Below are 20,301 nucleotides of genomic sequence, written 5' to 3' on the forward strand. Positions count from 1 at the left end.
TAGGGCTTCTGCCAGCCCCCTGTGCTCACGCCGTTACCATGCGATCATCCGTTACCCCGATGCGGCTCACTTTCACTTCACGCAGTGGAAGCAGACTTCTAAGTCGATGTCCACTGAGCCCGCGCGGTCCTGGCTACGTGTATCCTCGTACACGTTTCTGTGGCCAGGAGCTCCCTGCGGCAGGGCAGTACGAGAAAATCTCTACCGCGTCTGCACAGCACTCTCCCGGCGATGGAAGTATGTACGAGTATGCGCACGGTCAGGGCAGCACAGGTGCAGTGGACACAGACTGCATAAAGTGAAAGTGAGCAACAGCAGGAGAACAGAGGATCAAATGGAAACGTTGTGGGCACAGGTTGGCTGCAGGGGGCTGGTGAAGTCCCAGGTAAGTGAAACACTTTTTAGCATATCTTCAGTTCCGCTTTAAGTGTGTGAACTGACTTTGCCATTCTGTTGGTTACACCCCTTTTAGCACCTCACTTCTGTCCTAACTTGAGGTGATGCTGACCTGCTGTATCATATCAATGGCCTAAAATAAATTCTATTTGTATCTCATGAAGATGTACAATGCTATATAAAAGAACCTTACAATTTAAAGCAGTATATATTAAGAAGCAAGAATAAAAAAAAAATCTATACATCTTCACGTGGGCACAAACCATAAAGCTTTTAAATGAGAACAGCGATGTTAAAATATAGTCCTGTTAATTCATGTAAGTGCTACAGAATAACAGTCAAACATATTACACTTTCATGAAGAAATGAAGGGACAGTGCGTCTATGCAGACAAACAAGAACATGCTATGAGCAGATGGAGAGATTTGTACACATTCACGCACTCTACACGTGCACAACACACATCGAAGTCCACATGTCTAAAGAGAATTTACAAGGGAGAAAAAAAAGTCTATATTTCCTAACACAGCAGAGTACAGTACAACACTCCTGGCTTGTTCCCCATAAAAAAAAGGTAATTACAAATCCAATGTGCGGTTCTTACGCTTTTAGCTGCAGAGAGAAGCCGGGTCAAGTACTCACGAGGTATAACTTAGTCCATATTTCAGCAGGACGAGACCTGCAGGAGGCGAGCATGAGATGACACAATCTCGCGCCTTTCACAGTGGAAATGTACAGTAAACGCCTAAAATAGACACAGGCTTTTCTGTATCGCAACAACAAGCAGTGGTCCACAACATTGCGTACCAAAGAAACCCACGGAAAGGATTTCACAAAATAAAAACCAATAATTTACAAGTGAAAAACAAAATAGAGATGAGTGCTAAAAATAATAAAAATAGATTTAAATATTAAAAATAAAAAAATTATAAAAAAAGTATATTCATAATAAGAGGGGTTACATAAATACCATAATAAAAATAAGGAAGATCGTTTATGAAATGTAACATTATCATCTCATAGCCTTCAAGTGTGACTAGTTCTCTTTACTGTACATGTGACAAAACATGCTAAAAACGTTACATCTTAAATAAAAAAAAACATATGTCTATACTTTAAAGAATACTTACCATATTGTACATTTTAACTATAATGTATACAGAGTTATGTTCATTCTAGCCACTAAAGAATCATCCATTGGTCTGTTGTAAATCATGTAGGTTTTCCAGGATAAGTTAATGTACTAACCTCCATTCCTAGCAGATATCTCCATTCATGTGAAACACCTGGTTTCCTCCCTGGGAACCTCACCCAACGGCATCAGTCTTAACAAGGAATTTATGGCGGTTTGTCTTTTTAATTTTCATAAATAATGGAGTCTTTTTTTCTTCTTTTTTTAAATGTAGGATGCATGTAATAATAAGATTATGTGTCATATCACCTTGACCCTAGTGCATTAAATACGGTTGAATCTCTGAGATGGGGTGAGAGTTCCATAAGTCTTCCATGATTTCACTAGACTGGACATCTTTATGCACCAGACATTTCTATGCACCAGATTAGATCTGCTAAATCAGTTTTCCCCAACCCTGTCCTCAAGGCTCACCAACAGTGCATGTTTTGTGGAAATCCACAGAGGTAGTTAATCAGCTCTGCTGAGGCACTAATTACCTCACCTGTGATTGTGTGTGGTTTTCTGCAAAACATGTACTGTTGGTGGGGCTTGAGGACAGGGTTGGGGAACTCTGTGCTAAATGATTGGGTTTAAAGCCTCATCTACACAAGGCGACCCGGCGGCTCGATTAGCCCCCGAATCGCCTCTTCCGCGTCTCCGCTCGCCGGATTCGATCCGCCCTCGTCCCCGCCGCTTATCTTCCGCTCGATTCCTTGCCATTGTCCCCTCATGGGGAACGAGCAGGGAATCGGCGGTGGCAAGATCCAACCTGTCGGATCTTATCAATCGAGTCGCATCTGCGGTTCGATTGATAAGCCACATCGCCGCCTCATCTACATGTGTAGATGAGGCTGTTTGCCTAGTCTACACCGCACAATGTTACTTATCAATCGAGTCGCTGATGCGGCTCGGTTGATAAGATCCGACAGGTCCGATCTCGCCGCCGCTCGTTTCCCCGCGAGCGGGCAATAGCGGGGAATCGAGCGGAAGATAAGCGGGGACGAGCGGGTATCGAATCGAGCGGGGACGCGGCGGGTACGTGCGGGGATGCGGAAGAGGCAATACGGCGGCTAATCGAGCCGCCGGATCGCTCCGTGTAGATCTAGCTTTAAACTAAACTAGAGTTTGTGGCTTACCCACCCCACAGGTTTAAAGGCAAGGAATTACTAAACAACTAAACGATATACACTGGAGTTGTAGTACAGACAAGTAAAAACTCCAAACAAAAGCATGTGATCAGTTTAAATAAGCCGACAAATTTGCAAGACTCAGATTTGCTGGACATCATCATGAACAGACAAAATATTGCGCTTTTCTCCTGGTGGACTCAAGGTGCTAGGGCTGCAGCCACTAGGACACGCTCTATAGGCAGTAGCAGTGTTAGGGAGTCTTGCCCAATGTCTCCTACTGAATAGGTACTGGCTTAATCAAGAGGAAGAGCGGAGATTCAAACCCTGGTATATGCTGTGTCAGAGGCAGAGCCCTTAAAGAAAGCATAAAGGAAATTGTGCTGCCCCACGATACCAACCTCCTCTACTGCCCCTCCGCAGCTGTCAATCAAGTCCACGTTGTCTGCAGCGTACTGCACAGGCACAGTAGTTCTGCACCTGCGCAATACACTGCGGACAACGTGGACTTGACTGACAGCGGCGCTTCACGCAGGCGCAGTAAGGATGACCTCTGCACCGGCGGGGACCCCAGGCCGGCGGCTGCGGGCGGAGATGCTGGGACATGACAGCTTCAAGGGGCTGAATGAAGCCCCGGGTAAGTATATCATGGGGCAGCACAACTTGCTTTAGGTTTCCTTTAACCAGTACACAATGCAGCCACTGCTAAAGTAGGAGTTAACCACAAATCTGAAAAGCTGTGTACACACTCTAGATTAAGACCGCCTCAGGAGAGCAACTAATGTGTATGAACACCTTCTGATATCACCTAAAGATCTGGAAAGGCCCCTGAATTTATTAAAACAACAAAATGGAGAAAAGTAATTCAAATATGCTTAAAAAGGAAGGCTAGTGTTGGCTTACCTTCAGGTAGAGAAAAGTATAGATTTTTTTTTAAATGTTTCTTCACAGCCAAGTAAAAGCACAAATGACAACGCATTTCACAACCTAGAGCTGCTTCTTCAGGTGAACTGCAGCAGTATAGGGAGCACTGAGCACCTTCATTGTTCTCCCACTCACCCCATCCAACGGAAACCATTCTGTTATGTGCCTCTTGTAGTCCCTTCTCTCACCACCATAGTAACAGACGTGGTGCTAGCCTGGAGGCTGTATTGCACTGGGCCTCAAACTTTTGCTCAAGGGATTATTATTTAGGATTTATAGAGCCTTGACATCTTCAGCAGTGCTTTTCAGAGTATACCGTCGTGTCACTAACGGTCCCCCTTCAGAGGAGCCCACAATCTAGTCCCTACTATAGTCATATGTCCATCCTAGTCTAGGGCCAATGTAGGGTCAAGTCACTTAACTTATCTTTGAGATGTGGGAGGAAACCAGAGTGCCCAGAGGAAACCCACACAGACACGGTGTGAGAACATACAAACTCCTTGGCTACCCTGGCTGGGATGCCAACCGTAAACCCAGCGCTGCAAGGTGAGAGTGCTATGCGCTATGCCTATCCCAGCCGGGTGACAGTTTCCCAACGTGTGTACAAGTGTTTACACATTTGTCAGCCAATGAAACTGATCACATGCTTGTCTGAGTTTTTCTATACGCCGTAACAATATAGAAAAAAATCCTAGGTTTCTAAACTTACTGAATACTGGAAGCTACAATAGGAAGTATACATAGTGTATTATACAGATAGGTGAGAAACTTTTACAAGAATTAACATTATCCTGGAAAACCATTGTAAATACTGAACCACAAACTCTGGAAATTCCTAGCAAACTTTGAAGTTACAAGATTTTTGCCTGACATTTGCTTTTTTGGTTACTATAAATGTGGAGTGGGGCCAGTTACAGAGGCTTGTACAATTCCACGGGTTTGTCATTCATATCTAAGGACAGGACACTCTGTAACAAGCAAGGTCATGTGAAAACTCTCCATGCTGGTTAGTGTTTAAAATCTGAAAATCTGTTCATGCAAATTCCTCACTCAGATGCTGATTGCTGCACTGTCTCAGCGTGGAAGTCAATTAGACACGCTTTGATCAGTCTGGATAGGCAGCATTTCGTTTTGTCTGGCAGTATTGAAGCCATGAAGACATCATCAGTGACCCTAGCTGGAAGCTGCATGGCACAAGCAGGTGGATTAGTTATTAGCAAGAAGCCAGGCTGGAGGAACACAAACCTAAAATTATCACTATCCCAAGATATTAGGATGAAGAGAAACACCTGTGTACTAACTGGACACAATCATATTACATGTTAAAGGACCACCATCATGAAAAATTGTAACCTTTAAAATACATCTGTACTAGAAGTACATTTTTCCTAGATTAAAATGCACTATTAATTCCTTCTCTCCCATGTTCCAGTCGCTAGTGGACTAGTCCCATCTCTTCAGATTTTTATTGCCTACCGTATAGGACAGGGGTGTGACTTATGAATATGGTTGAGGGATTGCATGGCTGGGAACGTTCCGGGCAGTGCAGTTCCTGCATCACTGGTCTCCTAGCAACGTCAGTCTCTGCGGACGATGTAGGCTTTGATTGGTGAGTGGAGGCACATGTGGGGGAGGAGCCCTGCTACGTGCCCCACCGCCTCTTTACGGAGTTTGCCGATTTTGAGCTTAAGGACTTCCGTATGACGGCGGAGTCTGTGTTCACGCTGTGTTGATGAGGTCACGTGATACGGAAAGCTCCGGTCACGTGCCTGCCTTTATGCGGACGTTGTCGGCGATTATGGGATTGGCTGTTTCCGCAGAGCTGACATTAGATCACACGCAATTGGCCATGGGAATAGCGGAGAAGGGTTGTGTGCCTCCTGATTGGGTAATATGTATGCAGTCCTGCGGCGGACGCTGCAGGCTGGATTGCCATTGGACACAATGATCCAGGATTTTTGAGTCTTTCTCCTGGTCTTTACCGGGATGGCTCTACGAGTGAGTGCCCGTATATATTTTACTCTTTTATAGATTAGTGTCACTTCTGCAGGAGTGGATTGTTATCTTATATAAGATTGGGATCAAGAAATGTATTGTGATTGATAACATGTTATGTTATGTATTTGCATACATGCAAAGGATCAGTTCTCTATGTGGTCCTCCTTGGACCTTTATAAGTAGCTTGTGTGGTTTGATTTATATTGTGGGTCTGTCATGATTTGAGAAAGGACTGAGGCAGCCCGAAACGCCTGTGCGTCATCATCCTTACAGATACCCACATGTTTTATGATGTTACCTTTTAAATAAGCATTACTTAATAAAGAATTTTAGATGGTGCGAATCTGAAGAATCTATTCAACAGTGTCTTGTTACTCCAAAGACGATTTCAGCACATCTTGCAAAGTCCATTGGTGCGGAGACGATTGTGGATTGGTACCGTATAGGACAGCAACATAAGAGAACAGCACTTTATTCTGGCAGAACATACTTCTTATAAGTATCTGCACAAATACATTTCACTATAGTGGTCCTTTAAGTTGACTGGCCAATAGCGCTACAACTATAAGAGGAAATTTGTTCTGTTCTAACGTTTCCTACATATGGGGCTCTGGGGTGGTGCAGTTTCAGCACAAAAGACAGATACTAAAATACGCTTTACACAATCATTTTTACTGAATATTAAAAGGTTGGCTGCTGAAAGGAGAACCAAACTTGTACAAGGAAAACAGTCCAGCTTAGAGCAATGATGCTTGTAATTCCTTTTACAGTAGAGTCCCAGTTACCCAGAACTCAACTAGAACTCTCAACCAACCAGCACAAATCGCCAGCAGCACTCACTGTGGTGAAGGACAACTTCTTAGACTTTTTGTAGGCTTTGCGGTGAGTTCCACAGATCCCCGAGGCTAATATACTTTCAATTACTGTACTTTAACATTTAACACATGGTATGTATGGTATGTATACAGAGTGGGTTATACTGTAGTACTGTATTAGCTGGGCCTATTTTTAACATTGAGTCTCAAGCAGCCAGAAAGCACACTTATCTGGCATCAGCCAATCCCCATCGGTGCCGGAAGGACATGCTGTAGGCACTTTAAACATTGCTATTACTAGGACAGTGCTGTAAGCTAGGGCTGTTTCCTTTATCTGACTTTAGTTCTACTTTAAAGCAAACCTGAATAATAAACACAATTTTAAAAAAAATGGAGAAGCCTTTTGTAATTGCAGCCAGAGGCACAGGACCCTCACTGCATGGAATATCCCGTGCTACAGTCACAGGTAGCATCTGTTGCAGCCACTTCATAGGCATGTATGGAGAGCCTGCTACTACCCCCATTGCCAAGCTGGTCTAGTTGCCAGGCAGTAGCGTGATCTCCTGCACAGTCAGAGCCCTTAGTGGGGAGGGAGAGGAGACTAAGCAAGTGACAAGGTGTCGGCTTCATTTACATAAGGCTACTTCTCAACGTAGTACTTTATGAAATATCCAGTCTGCAAATAGCAATGGCAGTGCTGGTTCAAAACACCACTCAAAAAGCAATGGAGTTAAGGAACTCTGGTATTAAAAGTCAACTCAGCAGTTGCTATGGGCGAATGCACACCACTGCCATCTGCCAGGATATCTGTGTTGATAAGGCTCAAAATGTGTCTGCAATGCATTTCTGTGTACACGCATTTAAGAGGATACACACAGTGTTACCTTTTAAAACCTGTAACCTTACAGAACGCGTAGTGGAGCAGGCTGAATGTTTACAGAATGATGGTTATACCCGCCTGCCCTCCACTGACATCCATTACTGCTGCTAATAAATTACCTGCGGCACCGGCAGAGACCATGTGCACCTGGGTGGAGTCTGCTGGAAACACATGGTTCAGTCTCTCCTTGCAGCTAGAATATGCTGCAAAATAGATGGCCCTGCAGATAAAAAAAACAAACAAAACAGTTATCAGATGTTGGCTCTTCACGCCATTTCCCTACATAGCCATAGGCAGCAGAAATTTGCTTTCAGAATAAGGATAAGATAATTTTATTTAAAAATTCGTACAATTTGGAGGTGACATTTAAAGGACAACTATCCAACTAATTGTACGAGCAGACTGGTGTCCCGAAGAGACACAGACCCGAGGAAGAATCCATCATCCCAGGGGACGCCAGTGAGGACAAGGCGAGTGATGTTTCACCTCCTCCTGTCACTCTGCTATTGCTTGCTGCAACGGTAAAGTATTGGTGCAGTCTGTATGAAAAATATAGTGCACCCAGTACGGAAAATGATACTGCTCTTTTCAGGGTGTTTTCCGGGCAAGGCGGTGCACTATTATAGAGCAACTGCGCATGTCTCCAAAACCAGCTGTCTGTCAGCGGTGTTTGGAGCTATTGCGCATGTGTAACACGGCCCAAGCGGGATGATGAAGTATGGCTACGTCATCACGCTAAGGAGACCCTAACAACTAAGGGCATAGAGACAACTCTGGCCAATAGTCTTGCAAACGTTGTCCACACTTAACACGCCCCCTCATACTTTCCAGCAGGATAAGAAAAATAAAAATCTAAATTACAGTACATGCTGTGAGCAGCAGGTCCACTTTCGCATCAATTTTTCACAAAATCATAGAGCCCTTATTCAATAACATTTTTCTGCCAACTTTTCTCCCAGTTGATATTGTCACCCCTTATCAATAAAATGCCTTTTAAGCTACCAACAAGCAAGAAAGTAAGCAGAATAATTTTGACACTACTTATTTACCTACTTTTTGGTACCTTTTCAATGGCAGAATGCTGAAAAGTTAATTTAAACAGAAGAAAAAAAAATCTCCTAGGGGAAAACTCAGGAGAAAAAGTGAACTTAAAGTGGTTTAACACCCAGCATTACAACTTTGCTTTAAAAGATTGCTTACAGCTTACAAACTATTATGCCAGATTTTTTTTTAAGCAGAAATTCACTGAATGGGTTAAACATGACATTTTAGTGTTGGATTTAACTAGGAATCCGCATCCGTTCTTATCTTTTAGTTACAAATGTATCTTTATTTGGAATACAAATAGACCTTTGAAAAGCCTGCCGGGGAAGCCCTCTTTGTTCTCTCAGAGAGGTGTTTGTTTGTTACATTGTAGATAGATACATTTGTAACTAAACAAGCAAGCACAGAGGAGGATTTCTAGCTAAATGCAGCACTAAAATATCATGTTTAATCCATTCAGTGAATTTCTGCTTAAAAAAAAAAATCTGGCATAATAGTTTATAAGCTGTTTATAAGCTGTAAGCAATCTTTTAAAGCAAAGTTGAAATGCTGGGTGTTAGACCACTTTAATAAAGGGCATGTGTTTGTTTTCATTAGAGCAACAAACACACACACACATACATTATATATATATATATATATATATAGATAGATAGATAGATAGATAGATAGATAGATAGATAGATGGATGATGTCCTTTACAAGATATTAAAATATTCTCATTCTAAAGGAGGGAAGAGGAGGGAATTGGAGGGTGATAGGAGGGAACAAAGCTGCAAACCTGCCTCTTACTGTCTGAAAATGTAACTTTAGGCTGCTTACACACAGGGACGTTACAGGCGCCTGTAACGCTCCCCCAACGCACAGCAATGTAACACAAGTGGGCTGTTCACACAGCCCACGTTGTGTTACATGTAACGCTGCACGTTCTGCCGAAAGTGCAGCATGTTACGGCGTTAGAGCGGCTATAGCGCGCTAGACTGTTTGCACATGCTCAGTGGGGGGCGGAGAGGAGGCGGGGAGATGCAGCTACAGTAGCCGCGCACATGGCTACTTAATATTCACTGCACTGGCGGCCGCTGATTGGCCGGCGGGACCACGTGATGCGGAGTGTCTCGCTCCGCATCACGTGGTCCCGCCGGCCAATCAGCGCCACTCTGGGAGACCTTATACGGATAGAGCCGCCTAACGCGGCTCACTCTACCGTCCTCTCCCGCACCACCATACGTTGCATTAGGTGCACGTTATGCGACCTTAACGTAGCACCTAACGCAACGTCTTGGTGTGCAAGTAGCCTAAAGGGATACTTAAGCCAGGAATTAAAAAAAAAAAAAAAAAATTAAAAAAAACGGTTTTACTTGCCTGCGGCTTCTACCAGCCCCCTGCAGTCACTCACAGATCCTCCGGACCCCGCCGCCAGCTAGTTTCGTTTTCGCTGACAGAGAGTCAGCGGGCTTTCTACGCAGGCCTGGCCATGCCTATCCTTCATGTTCCCATCCTCAATAGGGTCCTGCACAGACGCAGTACACTATTGCGGACGGGATCGTGAAGAAAAATACGTGTGGCAAGGACTGTCAGCGAAAATGAAACTAGCTGGTGGTGGGGGACCGGAGGCTACGTGAGTGATTGCGAGGGCACGGGACGGTTTGAGGGGGCTGGTAGAAGCCCCAGGAAAGTAAAACTGATTTTTTTTTTTTATTCCTGGCTTAAGTGTCCCTTTAAGTTAAAAATCTAATTTTTCAAGGACCCAAAGTGCATAAGCTTGTCTCAAATCAGAACACAGTGATGTGTACAGGGTAGCAAGACATCGCACAGAGGTATGTAGATCTAGAATGTACATAACTGTGTTTAGGTAAGGTAGATTTGCTACAGGTCAGGTGTCCTTTAAGGGCACGACTCCCAGGGCCGGAGCTACCATAGGAAAAAATGGGCAATTGCCCCAGGGCCCCAGAGCCTGAAGAGGCCCCCAAGGTGGCCCTCCCTATCTTAGCTGTTGCTCCCCATGGACTCTGCAGAGTCTGTTAAGTTGGGAGGTGATTGGGGGAGGGTCAGCAGCCAGCTCAGGGGCCCAGGACGGAAATTTGGCTGCAACAAAGGGCCTCTAATGATGCTTTTTGGTCAGGGTGCCTGTTGGGGGGCCCCCAGGCCAATTTTGCCTTAGGGCCCAATTGTTACTTGAACCGGCCCTGACGACTCCCTGGCAAGTCATGCATAAAATTCAAGTGACTACTGTGCCATCTACTTCTACTGCTGCTAACCCTGTAGGCTCCATACACAGTAGCCTCAATTTTCTATCTGTACAGAGAGAGGGTTAATTACTTCATCACAGCCTCCTTATACTGTGGATGGACACCTTCACAAGAAGTGTATTATTTGCTGCGGTGTGAAGTCCAATGCTATAATTAGAGAACAGAATTTAGAGCAAAGTTCTCATAAGTCAAACCTCATACATTGCAAAGGACCTTGTATATTTGACAGCTAAAGTAAACACTGCTAAAAATACAAAACTTTCTCAACAATGAAAAATCACAAAGTACAGTGGGATATGTACAAGGCAAACAAATTCCATGCGCAAGGGCAGAATGGCAATTTAGGACACATATCACAGAAGGAGTTGGCAGGTAACAAATCTGATCCCTATATATACACATTTGAGATTTTAAAAGTAGCTATCAGATCTCAAAAACTGGAGAGAAAAATTGCTATTTTTATATCCTACTTTTATTTCTAAGAAATCAACAGTAATAATTGGTTGCCTGCTGAAGTCTTCCTACATGCAGACTGGGGCTCAGTAGGACTTACAGGAGGTCTGTCATCCTCAATCGCCCACAGGAACATGCCGAGAAATGATAAATCTTTTCTTTTTGATAAATTGCAAAATAATTGGATCTTTATAAAGAAATACATTTACAGAAATATGGAAAACATAATGGCCTCAATTCACTAAGCTTTATCAAACACTTTATCAAACGTTTGATAAATTTACCTAATGGGTAAAATCTAATTTTGAATTCACTAAGGTGTTATAGGATTTATCAAATGTTTTATTGATAATGTTCAATAAATCTATAACACCTTCGTGAATTCAAAATGAGATTTTACTTATGAGGTAAATTATCAAACGTTTGATAAAGTGTTTGATAAAGCTTAGTGAATTGGGGGCAATGCGTTAAGTGCTGGTGAACAGCTGAGTGGTGTTACAGTTTCTTATGACAAGTCAATACCTGGATGGTGCCACACCCACTAAGTTCGGGCCCAGACCTCTGAATAGGGAACGAGGACCTTCCTTCTGCAAGATCATCCTGAGGAAAAAAACAAAAGCCAAAGACCTTAAATACACCTGAATACCAAACCTTACTAATGGATTTTATTTTAAGTGCATGGACAGTTTCCACAGATGTTCGTTTCTCTTCCACCCTGCGCAAGATAGAACATATCTGAGAGAACAAAATACTCAAAGTCGCTAAATTGACCATTTCCTCATGGACTGTTTGGAGTTTGTTCTTTGAACTACTGCCTCTTCAGTGATAATAAAAACAAATTCCAAACAATCCATGAGGAAATACATTTTCCTGTGGTGCAGGTTTGTCTGTGGTAACTTGTTTTCAACCCTCAACATGCTTTATCATAGGGGATGGAGACAAGCAAGCTCTGGACATCAAGAGGACACAACAGCAAACTGCCAGTGACATTTAACACGTCCAGTCTATTTGACAGATTACAATCCTTGTGGCAGGGGCCATAATAGTTTAAAAGTGTGTGTGATGTTGCATGTAATGCTCTTCTATGGAGAGGTGCATTTGTTCATAATGCTGTACTTTTTCCAACAGCGATTCCTACACATTTAAAAAAAATTCCACATCGCAACACACGTGTGATCAGGGCCGGCGCTACTATTAAGGCAAGGGGGGCAATTACCCCCAGTCCCCAGAACCCCCCCCCGCAAGGCATCTCGTATTTAAATATATGATTTGTTCGCCTGGTGCCTTGCATGGTGCAGGTGTTGGAGGACATGAGGCAGTAGCGACAGGCAGGGCCTCCCCGGGTAATCTCCTATCCGCAATATGCAGAAGTGCAGCAAGTCTTCTCTGCTTTGCAGTTAAGTGTGCATCTCCTCTCTGCTGCCTTTTAGTGGCGCCTCTCGCTGTGACTGTGCAACATGGAGAAGATATGGTGATGTTAACGGCGATGCTGACAGGCGAGTTGTCTATTCGCTCCTCACTGCTCTGTATATGGAGGGAAGGGGGAAAGAGACTACCTAATCTTGGGCTGATGGCACATTTATCTATCTACTTATCACAGGAGACCATCTGGCTATCTATACCAGGGAGGGGGGGAAAAACTAATCATGGAGACACCCATGCTAACCTAGAAATAAAAAATACATATATAAGTAGATAAATACTACTTCTACTTGCATAACAGATGTATTGTGCTATCCACTTAATGATTCCTGTGAAATTTATAAAGGAAAGGCAGAAAATCCTATTCTAGGCAGTGGCCATCTTGCTAAGCTAACACTGACATCATATCCTCCCTGACTCTTGTTTCTCCCCCCTCCCTTCTCTTGCTCATTGTGTATTCATTAGCTGTCATCCTCCCAGAGTCTTCAGACACTCCCCACCGAGGTGTATACTAGGAACTACACTGTCTTGACTTCCAATCGCTGAGTCACCTCAGCCTTGCTTGTAAACACAAGTGAGCAGAGGTGTTTCAGATAAGAAAGCTAGGCAGGGAAATAAATGGAAGAGGAGGAATATATTATAGATAAAAAGAACTCCCAGCATTCAACTCTTTGGCACTGTTTGGTACTAGGGCCAGTGCTCATAAAGTATGTGATAACTCCAAACCATAACAGCAGAAAAAGTTTTGCAAGTTTTGAATGCAGGATTAGCATCTTTATCAGTTAATACACTCAGACCAGTTGCTGTTGAAATTTGAGTGCACATGTGGGGCACATCTGACATTGGGGGGGGGGGGGGGGGGGGGGGGGGGAGCGGCAGTCCAACGTCACAAGGCCCATTCCTGATCAATTTCAGCATGAAATTAGCCTGCTGGGTATGGGCAGCCGACAGATCTCTCTCTGATCAGATTTGATTACGAAGACATTTGACTCTTGGTTGAATTTGCCCATCATCGCCAGATGTATGGCTACCTTTAGAATCCTTCCATAGCCTGCTTCTAGTAACAGATACCAACACAAACTTTTAAACTCCTGTAAAATTACAGATATCAGTTAACTGTACATTTGGTCATCACATGCACAGAGTGCGAGCAGAGGTCAGCACTGTGCAAAGCCAAATAGACAGATGAATGATCGGTAAACCTTAACATGCGACTGTGCACATTGGGTAACAAGAGCAAAAGATTTACTTAAATTCTAAGATCTATTGTAATCAATGGTAAATTATAAAGACAAAATGGTTACTAAATGCCAATAAGAGCAATAGTAACGAAAACAGGCTTTTACATTCCTTGTGACAAGGGGAAAAGAGATGGTTAATAAGATGCAAATAATTCTGACTCAAAGGCAGATTTAATGCAAATTGTTTCAAACACAGCAAACAAACACAGAACATTTATATCATGCTTTTCTCCTGCCGGACTCAAAGAGCCAGAGCAGCAGCCACTAGGGTGCGCTCTATAGGCACTAGCAGTGTTAGGGAGACTTGCTCAAGGTTTCCTACTACAATAGGTGCTGGCTTACTGAACAGGCAGAGCAGAGATTCGAACCCAGGTCTCCAGTGTCAGAGGCAGAGCACCAATCGCGTTTCAGTGCTATAGAAGCGCAAAACGCGATCGTGGAGAAATCTCTGCACTGTCCAGTGATCGGTCCAGCAACTACTGGACCTATTAAAAGCACCTCCTGATCAATTTGAATGGACTCGCTTCTAGCTGCATCCAATTTGCATGTAAGGGCTAGTTCACACTCGGCTCCTTGCCCGTGATTGCGACTTGCAGGCAATAAAAAAAAAAAAAAAAAAAAAAAAAAAAAAAAAAGATATATCACACGATTCAGCGAGATTTGCACTTGTGATTCACGTCAATAGAATGAGAATCACAGCGGGATCGCCCCAAAGATGCTGCATGCAGCAAGTTTGCGATTGATTGAAATCGCAAACGCCACAGTGTGAATGTATCTATAGGCATACATTAGTAGCAGCACTTTGCTGATCTCCAGCAATCAGCAAAGCGCTGAAAAGCTCCCAGTGTGACCTAGCTCTAGCCCTACTGGACATAGAAATGGGGTTGCTTCATATGGAAGAGGGAAAATTAAAAATTGGGTGCTGCTGCCCAAGAGATCTATATATGAAAGATCGAGAGGCTGCTGTACATGGATGTTACACACAGAGGAGGGGGCTGCACATGGAACAGGAGGGGTGCTGTTGCACACAGATAGGAAACAAGAAGAAAGTTGGCCTGGGGTGGAATATAAAGATAAATCCGGCTTTGGCCGTAAACGGTCACCCAAGGAATCCGCTCCTAATCCTAGTTGGTTCCAATCATGTGTACACAATCTTAGGCCTCATTCACATATAGAAGCACAAAACGCCATTAATTCTTGCAGGAGCAATTGTTCCGCGATTTCACGCGGGGGGGGGGGATTAAAAAAAAAAAAAAAAAATCACTGGACAGTGCAGCGATTTCTCCGTGATCGCGTTTTGCGCTTCTATAGCACTGAAACGCGATTGCTGGGAAATCGCCTGAAAATGGTGTAGGCTACACGTTTGCGTTTCGTGTTTTTGGGCAATTTGCGGCGATTACCACAAATCGCCCAAGTAAGAACGGGCCCATTGGGTTTTATTACACTAGCGCTTTCAAAAGCGTGAATAAGGTCTTAGCGATTTTGTTGTTCACAAAATGGAGTGTGATTGTTATGTTCTATTAAAGAAAATTGAATTTTGTTCTTTATTATAGCTTGCACTTTTATGCTACACACATTACATGATCTACACTGTTCCTCCCTGCTGCTTTTTATATTTGGCATTTGTGGTTTCTTTATACCCTTTAACAATAGAAGTGCTTTCTCTCGGTTGTTCCTTTTTGTCAGCACTGCCAGCTTTACACTGAATAATTCATGTTATACCAACAGTCCCTCAAAGGAGCGCACAAACTAAATGACTACTATACCAATGCCATAGTCATAATCCAATGTAACTGTCATAATTTATCCCCAGAAAACACAGAACATAAAAACATTATTCAGAAAGTGTCCTAAGTGGGAACAGGACTTGGAACTTTGCTGCTGTAAGGCAAGCATAATAGCCACTTATGAGCACTGAGACCATGGCTAGTAGTGGGGGGGGGGAAGCCACGCTTTAAAGGGAAACTTTTTTTTTTTTGTAAAAGGTCACCAGCCCCCTGCAGCTGTCCTGTGCCCTCGCCGTTCCTCAACGATCCTTGCCGCCAGCTAGTTTCGTTTTGCTGTCTCATACTCGGTGGGCCACTGCGCCTGCGAAGGACGCTCTTGCTGATGGCAACGCATGCAAGGATAGGCGTTGCCAGGGCTGTGCAGATGCAGGGTCGGCAAAAACGAAACTAACTGGCGGCGGGTGAAATGGAGGATCGATGCAGACCGGCGACAGCACAGGACAGTTGCAGGGGGCTGGTACAAGCCCCAGGTAAGTGAAACTCTTTATAGGCGACTTGAGTTTCCCTTTAAAGGGAACCTAAACTGAGAAGGATATGGATTTTTCCTTTAAAAATAATACCAGTTGCCTGACTCTCCTGCTGATCCTGTGTCTCTAATACTTTTAGCCACAGCCCCTGAATAAGCATGCAGATCAGGTGCTCTGACTGAAGTCAGACTGGATTAGCTGCATGCTTGTTTCAGGGTGTGATTCAGCCACTATTGCAGCCACAGAGATCAGCTGGACTGCCAGGCAACTGGTATTGTTTAACAGGAAACATCCATATCCCTCTTAGTTAAGCTTCCATTTGAGCAATGTTTTATCGGATTTATGATGATATTTCACTTAATATCTAATGTTTCAGGCTGGTAATGTAGGTAAATAAATCTAGACTTTACCTGACTGGCCAAACCGGTATAGATTTAAGCCATTGATTATAAGACAATTGAATAAGGATAAACGTAAGCCAACTAGATAACAAGTAATCAAGATTGTGTGTCTCACTCACTGGGTAAAATGATGCATCTGATCAGACATAACTGCAACTAAAATGTGTGTGGTCGACAGAAGGTCTAGGGCCCAAAAGCACAATCGTGGTGCCTGCTAGAACAGAAATCACTGCTGTTAGTAGCAATGTTCCTCTCAAAAATGCTTAGGTTTGAGAGTGGTTTTGGAACTCTAGCAGGCCCGGGGCCAAACTTTCAGTCTCTGACTTGGAACACATAAAGAACTGTTCGTGTATCACTGACTGCATGCTTCGTCCATGTCTGTGCACTCCAGAACAGCCAGAAAACTTTAATTCTACAGAAGCATGTGAGCGTTTACAGTCACGCTATTCCCTCAGCACGTGGTTTACATTCACCTATGTATGCCATTTCACAACTGTACAAAATTCAGCTTACATAAGAGTTAGCATACTCCTACAAAGTCCAATATTTACACAGTTCAGGTACAGGATTACCTCTTTTGTGCAAGGACTATATAAAGAAGTTCCCAGTCTAATGTTTCATACACTTGCAATACATATTGCAAGTATTTATCACCACCAGCTAAAAATAATACCTACATGTAAATTAAAGTTACGGAAGTTTCAGATTATATAAATCAGGAGTCTCCAACCCCCAGCCGGTCCGCATGACTTGTTATGCCGGTCTGCGGATCCCCTGCCTCACTGCAGTGCAGCCACAGCTGAAAACATCATCCAGTTTGTGCACGGCTATTCGGAAGAGCAGCCCCGCCCCCTACATCATCCGCAGGGCTCTTCTTGCCTGTGCGTGGCCTGCCCCCTCCATGAGCCACAGCTAATCGCTGTGTGCATGGCCATGATGCGGCCTGCCCTCTTCATCAGCCGCAGAGCTTTCCAAATCTAAATCTCGCGTGTGAGTGGCTAGGCCCCTCCATTGTGGCCCGCCCCCTCCCTGAGCAGCCGATTATCGTTGGTATACACGGTCGCTACCTTGACAGTGCATTTTCAGAGCCTCCAGTCCCGCCAAGATGCAAAAATGCCCAGAGTTGGGACAATATGTTTTCGGAACAATTTGTGAAATAAAACATCTGGGCACCATTTGCTTTCATTAGTGCTCCCCACTCTGTTTTTTTGCAAACATTACAGCAAGCAGGTACGTTTGTTTCAACAAGAAATATTGCAATGTGCACATTTTTTCTTTCTCTGCTTCTTGCATTGCTGACGAGCTAAGGGTGGTTAATACTCTAAAGTACCTCAGGTACAAAAGCAGGGGTGGGGGGGGGCAAAATAGGTTGGGGACCCCCGATATAAATAGTGGACTGAGAAATCCCATGTTAAGCTTAATTTTCCAGTAAATTCTTGGGCTGTCTTGCCCCCAAAAGTATGATGGTCATTCCAGAGACTTTACTTTTATCTGCTGCAGCCAACGATGTGTTGATTTGGCATAGAGTTTGGGATCATTATGCTGATAAATCCACGTGTGTCCCATGCGCAGCATCCAGACTGATGAGTGCAAATAGTCTCCCAGTATTCTCTGATAACCTACTGCATTTATATTTCGTATGCATATCATATTTGCCACCATATAAGACACCTAGGTTTAGAGGGAAAAATAAAAATACTGTACTGTATTTTTCGGACCACAAGACACAAAAAAGTGGGGAGGAAAAGTCAGCACGTCTGATGGTCAGAATACAATTCAGAACGACGCCAAGGACTTTTCCCTAAGGTCACCTGTTTCCCCGACAGCAGCTGCAGTGCCCTCCCCTGTTCTCTCCCCTTCTCCTCGTTCAGTTCAAAAAGTCCACTTAAAAAGTTGCAGCAACACCCCGGCTCCATTCCCCCTCCTCTCTCCATTCAAAGTAATGGAACAGTTGCGGTAACACCCGTTTCTCTCCTCTCCTCATTCAAAGTAATCTAAGAACTGTAGTAACCCCCAATTCCTCTCCCCCACCTCACCTTTCCCCGTTCGGTTCAAAGTCAAGAAAAAAAAGTTGCGGTAAAGCCCCTCCACTCCCCGTTCCAAGTCAGAGTTGCTGTAGCGGCAACTCCCTGCTCCTTTTGTCCGGTGTCTTATTTGCCCTCCTGTGTCCCATTCTTTCTTAAAATTAGTGTCCCGCTTTTGTCTCTGCTCCCCGCGTCTCCACTACCTCCTCAGTGTCCCCCAAGCTCGTGTGTAAGTGCATCAGGCAGCTTACCTAATCTGCAATGTCCGCAAGGACTGCAAACCTCTTTCTCCTTTGCGTGGCTGGCTCTAGTGATTGGGATTGTACTGATCGCATCATCAGTACAAGCCCCATCACTAAAACTAGCCGCATGAAGGAGAAGGAGGTCTTTAATCCTTGAGGGCATTGCGGATTAGTTGAGCTACGATACACTTACACGGGAGCTGTAGGGACTTGCGGAGGGTAGTGGAGGCATGTGGGGATTAGCTTAAACACTGCACACACAAATACAGGGAATCTCCAACGCGGCAGCACTTCGTATCATCGGTGGAGTTTGTAAATCGGTGATTCCCTGCATTCGCCGTGTAAGACACAGGGACTTTTTCTCCCCATTTTCTGGGGAGAAAACGTGCACCTTAACGGCGTAAAAAACACAGTAAATCCAACACACCTACAAAGGGTTCTTATTTCATTTATTAGTTTCACATTTTAAGTTGAATTACTGAAATAAGTGGACCTTTGCACTATATTCTATTTTTTCACTTGAAAGGACCCGTTTTCACTACAGCAAATCTGCATGCAGATTCCCACAAGCAATAGAAGTGGATGGGCCTGACTCTACTTGTGCGGGATTCTGTGTGGTTTGTCGTGCAGAAAAAACAGACCCATCAGAATTTGCAAGCCGCACGCGATTCGTCGGTAATGTAACTAAATAGGAAAACCACAAGCATTTTTGTCTTGCGGTTTTTCCAGCGTTTCCGCTTAAAAACCCATGTCAATGCATGTCGGCATTGCCATTGTTAAAATAGTGTTGCGCAAACCGCGAGCGATTTCGCGTGAAAATCCACATAGAAACGCCAACGAAACCGCATGCGGATTCGTTTTCAGGATTTTCCCGGTGAAATCGCGCCACGGTAGTGGAAGCGGGCCCTAACTCAAATATTTACACTGCAGAGTTGGTGGGAGAGGGAAGGAGAGAGTGTTTTCATCATATTGTTATAAATAAAATGGTCACTTTAAATTTGAACCACCACTGGTGCTCATACAGTATCACTGAAATGAAGGCCTAGGAAAAAAATAAACACAAACTAGAAATTTGTAGCAACAATGCTAGTCAGCGCAATATTTATCCTGACATTTATCCTGTATTACTTTTTACATGTCATACTGATTTGCTAATGAGCTCTAATTGGGCTGAAAGACAAACATTTTAGCAAAAGAGAACAAACTAAAAACATTCACAGGTGATTTAACTATATAGGGCACATAATAAATGAGGAACAGTTTGAATGGTTGACTGGTAACTCCGGAAGCACTCTAGTGCATCAGCCAAGAACTAGATAGAGGGGGGCCTGCTGGATACATACTGGTGTGTGCACAATTCAAGATAAGCATGCATCCCTGCAGCTGCTAACTGCAGTGACTTCATTGACAATCGGGGAAACAATGACTAATGTGGCATGACAGACATCAGGTAGGCAGGATATACTCTACAATGTGCGTTTAGTATTCAATACTAAAAATATCATTTTTGTAAGGATGTTTAGGTTTCGAGGACTCAGAGAAGCATGCGAATAGACTGATCAGCTGACAAATTTGCAAAGCTCTGATTTGCTGTGGCCAAGTCTTGCTTTAGCACACCGATTGTGACCAGCAAATGAGAAGCCTTACAAATACATCA

General features: G+C 43.8%; 1 protein-coding gene across 1 annotated transcript in view; it reads right to left on the minus strand.

Annotated features, from left to right (window-relative positions):
• Positions 1–20,301, minus strand: part of SLC25A36 (solute carrier family 25 member 36) — a 77,380-nt gene that overhangs the window by 11,031 nt on the left and 46,048 nt on the right. The window contains exons 3-4 of the mRNA XM_068280736.1: positions 11,583–11,660; positions 7,434–7,534 (exon numbers count right to left, since the gene is read on the minus strand). Coding sequence (XP_068136837.1) covers positions 7,434–7,534; positions 11,583–11,660 — 179 coding nt within the window. The remainder of the gene's footprint in view (positions 1–7,433; positions 7,535–11,582; positions 11,661–20,301) is intronic.

This window comes from Hyperolius riggenbachi, chromosome 4, assembly GCF_040937935.1.
Source record: "Hyperolius riggenbachi isolate aHypRig1 chromosome 4, aHypRig1.pri, whole genome shotgun sequence".
NCBI classification, from domain to species: Eukaryota; Metazoa; Chordata; class Amphibia; order Anura; family Hyperoliidae; genus Hyperolius; species Hyperolius riggenbachi.